General features: G+C 34.1%; 1 protein-coding gene across 1 annotated transcript; it reads right to left on the bottom strand.

Moving 5' to 3' along the window:
• Positions 1 to 298: 298 nt before the first annotated feature.
• LOC108665868 (ctenidin-3-like) lies at positions 299 to 1,559 on the bottom strand. The gene is made up of 2 exons (XM_018152676.2): positions 1,510 to 1,559; positions 299 to 1,341 (listed from the first exon to the last, which is right to left on the bottom strand). The coding sequence occupies exons 1-2, from the start codon at positions 1,513 to 1,515 to the stop codon at positions 1,033 to 1,035; spliced, it is 315 nt and encodes a 104-aa protein (XP_018008165.1). The 5' UTR covers positions 1,516 to 1,559; the 3' UTR covers positions 299 to 1,032.
• Between the last annotated feature and the right edge of the window lie 5,996 nt (positions 1,560 to 7,555).

The raw sequence follows: 7,555 nt of genomic DNA, 5'->3' as shown, positions 1-7,555 counted from the left end.
TTCCTAAATTTACTGTGGTGGCCGATTCTTCAATCGTGAACTTTAAGGCAGCTGAACAAGAAGACACTGAGGCGATAACATATGTCCCTAAAATGCATTTCGATCTCCAATTGCAAACCCATTTGTACTATGAAAAATGTTTAATTAAAAAATTCCTGTTTGGCACTACCGATCGAGTGATCAAATTTTCATATTCTCAAATTACATCAAAGCTAATCTTCATACATTAAATAATTCTCTCACAATTGATGATAATTTCGTCTATAATGTTGTGTGTTACTTTTCCGATGTCCACTGATGGTAATTTAATTATCTGGCCTATGAATGCGAATAATAATTGATGTCGGGCATTTCATCCATAACCCACGATTAAACGGTAAGAAACTTCATTTGTAGAGATCTTGACCAAGGTAAGTAAAACGAAAATTTAGTCTTTGAAGTTTGGTTATAAAAAAATACAGTAATAATGAAGAAATGTAGTTATTATGAATAAAACACAAGGTCACAAGGACATCAAAGGTCTACCAGTAACCTGTAGTGCAAATCACTATTTTGATTCCAGCATTATTTCTGAGTTTTTACCAGTACTCCATGCAAGGAGTGGAGTATCAGTTCTGAGTTCTCACCAGTAGATGACAGACAAGTAGATTTTCACTTCTTTAAAATCCAGCATAATTTAACAGTATTCACTAACTCTGACTGAGATACTGACGGACTTTGGTCAACCACAATAATATTTAAGGTCACAATAAATTTAATTGTTAAATCATTAAAGAAATTCATAAACGCAATGCTGCTGAAATTCAACAATTTTAATATTTTACTTATGTTGGCTCACAGATGTTCACTCATGTTTAAAAAACAATTTGGTTAAAGAATAAAACCCGTCGTTTTACAACATGTCTTAAAATTTATGATAAGCTTTACACGTTCATACAAAACCTTGTTTGTTGTCGTTTCATTTAGAATGATTGCAGACATTTTCCGAAAGGCTAGCACCGTCAAAATTCTTTTGAAGCAAATCGAAAATAATTACCCGAAGAATTCATTACTGAAACGTTCGTTACTAAATCCACCACCAAATCCTCGACCACCTCCAAATCCTCCGCCGAATCCTCTTCCACCTCCAAATCCACCGCCGAATCCACGTCCGCCTCTAAATCCACCACCAAATCCTCGTCCGCCTCCAAATCCACCACCAAATCCTCGTCCACCTCCAAATCCACCACCAAATCCTCGCCCGCCTCCAAATCCACCACCGAAGAATTGAGGTTCGGGCTGAGGCTTGGCCACGACGAATGACCAGCAGGTCAAGGCGACGAGCAGAAGAACAGCAATGAACTGGAAAAGAAAAAAAAATGTTATCACGAAATATTAAGTTTTATTTGTACAGGATGTTTCACAATCAACTCTGTATTATAATTAACAATTCGGTTTACAAGCCAACATATAAAAATCAACTTTAAAAATATATATTTTTCACTGTACACTTTCTAACGTAAAACTTACCTTCATTGTATTGTTTGATCAGTGTAACTTATGCTGAGTACGGCGTCCTGTTAAAGACTAGGTAAGTCAGGACTATCAGGGCCTTTTTATATCATTCCCAGCGGCCTTCGGAGCTCCACGCTGCATAGCAAAGCATATGCGATTCCCGACTCACTGAAGGAACCAGGAAATAACGGGAAATGTACCAACAAGGTCCCAGCCCGTGCGTAATAAATTTTATGACATCGAAATAGCAATGGATTTTGTTACTTTTCACAACAGATACAATTAGGCTCTTAAGATCGCTATTAAGAGTGTGTAATAAAGAAAATGAAAGACCTTTGTATTTGAATAGTAATATTAAAAATACTGTAAGTGAATAACGGTTATTTAATTAGTTTTAAATGTATTGAATTTTACGCAGGATTTTCATCATTTTTAAAATTGAATGTCATACAGAGTAGATGATTGGTGTTCTTGAATACACGTGCATTTCCTTATAATATGGCACTGAGAAGGCAGCCCGTGACCACGTCAACTGCGTATTCGTAATACAATTCAGTAACTTTGCATGACTAGCAGGTCTCGTACAACCTGATAATGAATAAAGTTTAGCAAGAGCGTAGAGAAAATTAATGAACAAATATTAGGTCACCAATTCAATATATCAAAATAGACAAAACTTTGAAGGTACTCTGTAGAGGAGGAAAACGCAACTTTTATAGATGTCTTTTATATTGATCATTTTTTTAATCAAATGGCTTTAGACTTACGTGCGATGTTGCCGGATCCACTCTGAATTGCGGAATATAGTAGCTTTATAGGATCACTCGATCTGCGTCACCCTACGGGACAGGTGTGTACTGTGCACGGGATAATTTGATATTTTTAAATTGACCGTTATTGTGTGCTTCGTTGTGACCTGTAATATATTAGTGTGATGTTAACACGTACAGCTATAGGTGTGAAGAGGTCTTCTTAGTTTTTGTGATTTAGTTTTAGGCATCACCCATTGTGTATGTTTAGTGTCTGTAATAGTTTTATCTCATGAAGAGAGACCTCGAAGTCTTGATCCGAAATCGTGACCCAAGTCTTCAACTTACACGCATTCTGTTTATCTTACCGTCGTTTGTTGAATGAAAGTTACGCATTTGATTGTCCTAATTCTCCTGTCAGTTACCATGTTCATCTGCAAGAAGTGTAACGAACCGTGGTTGGGTTGTTGCGGATAGGATAAAGTCTCACGTTTGGCTCAGTTGGTACTGGCCCCGGAACAACTCCACGAACCATTTATTCGTCTGATTTATAAACCATTTAACATTCGGTTATTTTCTGTTCACAGTTTTTTTTTGCATTTTATACATGCTCTTTGAGTTAGAGCTTTGCCAGCTATTTTCTATGCCAGAAATATACCAGACTATTTTCTCGTCCAAAACAGATTAATACCCCAAATTTAACGAAAATATTCGTCAGAAATGTTGGTTAGAACAAGAAAAGTCATTTGATCCTTATTACTGTTTTAAAGTGTTTTTGACGTAAAAAAAAATTAGCGAAATTGAACATATTACGTCTATTTTTTCCTTTGTTTTGAAACATTCTAACTCTATAAAAACATTGCTTATTGACTGCCTTGGGAAGTTCCGACATCAGAGGCGGGACTAACTGCAGCTAATTTGCATAATTTAAAAAAGATTAGGTATTTTACTTCTGTGTTTTAACTGTTATTTTTATTAACAGTTCATGGAAGTTTATTTGACTTGTACATTTTACCGGTGAATTTACTAGTGCCATCATTATCCAATTTATATTGCCTCTGTTAGCATATTATAGTCTAATTTCCTTGCAAGTTTTATTGCTTCATTCATCTAAATTTATTTTCATACCTATTTTGCATAGTCTACTAGCACAATATCCTTAATGGCTTACAATCAAATTTTTGAGTGTGCATCATTAACCAAAGATACTAATGTACTTTAATTTGTAATTTGCAAAACAAACTCTTTACCATATGCTGTTAAAACTGCAGTTCGCTAAAAGTGCCATTCGGTTATATGTCATGGCAAACGTTATTTATGATGCCTTTTAGTTGATCTGTGGGTTAAGAGCCAGTCATTACCCACACAGTAAAACAAGATTGGAAATGAAAGAGACTGGAACTGAGATTTAATGCAATGTAAACTTATAACAAGATGGGCTTTGAAAATAAATATTAAGCTATGGAAAAATAATTTACCTAATACCCATGTCAACGTGCGTATCTATTGAAGAGTAAATCTAATAAATAATCATCGTTGAAGATGAATAAAGAAATAATATTACAATACAATAATTATTTAGATAATAAAAAAGGAAAATATTAGAGCTTTAACTAACTTTTTGCGAGGATCAGTCAAACGATAATGACTAACGAGAAAATTGTGAAAGCGTCGTTAACTTCCTAACGGTGTTGCCAACGTAAAGGGAATGTTATGATTTATTACGAAATAAAAGTCGCAAAATGTCACACACAGTTCAGATCCAAATGAGAAAGGAAACATGAAAATTCGAAATAAAAAACATATCCAGTGGATTTAAACCAGTGGACTTAGTGGATTTATATCCAGGGGATTTATACTTAAAATTTGACTTTAAGTTTCCTTCCTTCTTCTTCTTTTTCGGATGTACAGGACAACCGCAAGGATGACCATATTGGGCCTGAGAGCTTCTGCAGTAGTTTCCCTCGGCGGACCGTAGATAAAGACTCAGTTCGGCAATAGTTTGGCGGGATAATTCCCTTGAAAAAGGGATTTTACTACAAATTTCTCAAGTGACAACTAAAAACTTGATATTGTATCAGAGGGAAAAAATAAATTGAATAAATATATTAATTCATTCCAGTCAAATTTCCGAAGTGTCTGAACATACCAGAAATATACCAGATTTTAGAGAATATACTAGATCAAAAATATCCATACCAACACCGTCTCAACATTCAAGATTTGTGAAATCTGGTATGGAAATATACCAGTTAGCAACGCTGTTTGAGTTTTAGTGGATTGCTCATCATTATTCGTCTCGTTCGGTAATTTTTACTACCCATTTTACATGCAGAAGACGGCCGGCATTGCTTGCAGAGCAAACTGCGGTCAAACATTGGATGTTGCACTCCGCCCGCTAGTTAGTGCTCGGTAAATAAGTCTTATCACATTCGGTGAAACAACTAATTCTTAGCATGAATTTTTCAAATCAAATTTACAATAGTTTCAAATAAATTCAATAATACACCAAACAAAATCAACCAAAACTCGTGTCATTAATCTTCTTAAAATACGAAGTCAATATGAAACTAAAATCAAAGAAAACTCCTAATACGTTCGTCAAATATTGATGGAAAACTTTTCGGAGACTAGCTCTTGCATCAGTTCAAAATTTTTTATAAATAAAATTTTCGCTGAGTGACTTTGTATTGCGAATAATACAAATGTCAGACTAAACAAAGGGAGAATCGATAGACTTTTTAGCATCGTTTACGGAGCGTTTGCTGTTTGTCTTTTGTAGAACAAAAAATCTCTTAAGTTTATTCGACATTCATTCAAATTTGTTCATTAATATTTTTATTTATTTATTTATGTATTTATTGTATGATTTTTTCCGATTAAAGTTTTGCGCTAACAGCCGTACCGTGGAAGTCGGCCGGTTTGAAATCCGTGTTCGGATGTCGATGTAAAACTCGTGAATATGGCGGGAATTCGAAATCGACGCGAAACAGGTGTAGTGATTCTAGAGATTACTAGAAGGAAAACTGAATTTTTATATATTTTAATACCTTAATTATGTACGGTAATTGTGAACCCTGGCCGATGGCCTACGTCAAATAGACTAAAATAAAAGTAAATGTAATCAGCATTGTAAGCCTGTTAATGATGGCCAGTCTCAATTCGGACAATTTTGTAATAGTTTTAAGTTCTTGTAAAAAAGATATTAGTGTTCTGTAATTCACGATAATTCTGGCAAACGCAGCGATAATTCCAAATAAACCCTCTATCATACAACCCACGCCGCGCCATTCGATTTTCTGGCTTACTAACAAAAGATTATTCCTATCCTTTATGTTCTGTTAAAATAAAACTATCCACTGGGTGAGTGTTAAGATTATTAACTGTGCAAGCATTTATTCTAGTGTAATCATTTTTGTTGTACTAATAATCCAAACGAACATATTGTCATTAAAAATTATTATATTGAATAGGAAGTGTTTTCCATCAACCTCGGCCTAGGGCTAGTTCTGTACTGAGACCACATTAATTCTGGCCTACCCTCCTTAGTGGAAAAAATGAAGTTAATCGAAGTGACTCAAAATTGATAGCATATTACTTTGAAGATCATATTTAATTTGATTAAAACCTCAAACTGATGATCATAAATATCTCACTTTATGTAACTTAATTAACTTGAGTTCAACCGCTTCCTTCGGATGTTATCAGTTCACTAGGAAATATTTATTAATTATTCAGTCAGTAAATTATATGATATTCTCTGACTAGGGCGAAGTTATCAGGAAACTATTGTAATGTTTTATGACAGAAATAGTATAAATGGTATCCCAATTCTATTGTGAATCGACGTTGTTAATTGTAAACCTTAATAAAATGATCGTGAATATTAAATTTTAGGATATTAAATTTCTATTATGTTTAATGTTGGAATAATAACTGTCATGTGAAATTCATGTTCTAATTATGACCTATAGTTCGCAGGTCTCTCATCGTATATACATCTTACAGTTTCCGCTGAACCTCTTTAATTGTATCTCATAATCTCCTTATATTTGCACTGATATTAGTGACTGATCGATTTTGACCATCTTCTCAGTACCTATTGTGTCTCATAACCTCCTCAGACTTGTGCTGAGTAGACCTTATTGCTTCTGGCCATCATTTTACAGCCTTTTGAGGCAATCTCTAACCCCTTTTACCGCAATAAATTACCTCGAATATTCCTTCAATACTTATTACTCTTCACAACCCTTATTATCCTTCTTAACTGGACTTTAGTAAAATCTGCAATTCCCAAAAATTCCTCCAAAGCCCTTCGCAGGCCCTTAATTCTACGTAGAAACGCCGCCCTGCTTCGCTCATTTGATTCAAGTTGGTTTCGGTCGTCTGCGTTATTCTGTTTCTGCGTGAACGTCGTCAGTCAGACTGCTGTTATTTTTTTGCATATCACACAATTTTGTTCACATCAAGAGAAATGCAAGAATGAACATTTCGGTTTAACCAAACACTTCATTATATCCATTGAACCCTATTTTGAATTATTAAAAAAAAATATTCTACTTAGGAGATTTTTTAATTGATACAGTTAATTTATTAATAATTTATTAACAGAAAAAAGATAACTTAAGTTAAAAATATAAATTCTGTTCGATCGATTTATTAGATATATGAATAGTTTAACAAATATTTCGTATACAGTTCATGAATGATATTACCTTCTTATATCTAAAGAAGGAATCAATTCCGAAATATTATGGCACCCAATATGCGAAGATTGTTGATTCCCGACTCAGAGCAGGAACCCGGAAAAAACGGGAATTTGTCTCAAGGTCCCAGCCTATAAGTAATAAATTTAATGATATCAGAATAAATTTTTTTTATTTTTTTTACAACAGAAATAATTAGTCTCTTAAGATCAAGAACGTGTCGAGAAAATGAAAAATCTTTGTGTCAAAACAATATTATTAAAATAACTGTAAGGGAATAACGGTTATTTGATTAGTTTTAAATTTATTGAATTTTACTCTTATTTATATGTGCGCATTTTCATCATTTTCAAAATTGAATATCATTCAGAGTAGATGATTGCATAGTGTTCTTGAATACACGTGCATTTCCTCATAACATGCCACGGAGACAGCAGTCCGTGACCACGTCAACTGAGTATCCGTAATACAATTCAGTAACTTTGCATGACTAGCAGGTCTCGTACAACCTGATAATGAATAAAGTTTACCAAGAGCGTAGCGAAAATTAATGAACAAATATTACGTCACCAATTCTATATCTCAAAATGGACAAAACTTTGAAGG

This window comes from Hyalella azteca, unplaced genomic scaffold, assembly GCF_000764305.2.
Source record: "Hyalella azteca isolate HAZT.00-mixed unplaced genomic scaffold, Hazt_2.0.2 contig10892, whole genome shotgun sequence".
NCBI classification, from domain to species: Eukaryota; Metazoa; Arthropoda; class Malacostraca; order Amphipoda; family Hyalellidae; genus Hyalella; species Hyalella azteca.
This window is presented reverse-complemented; position numbering and strand designations above follow the sequence as displayed.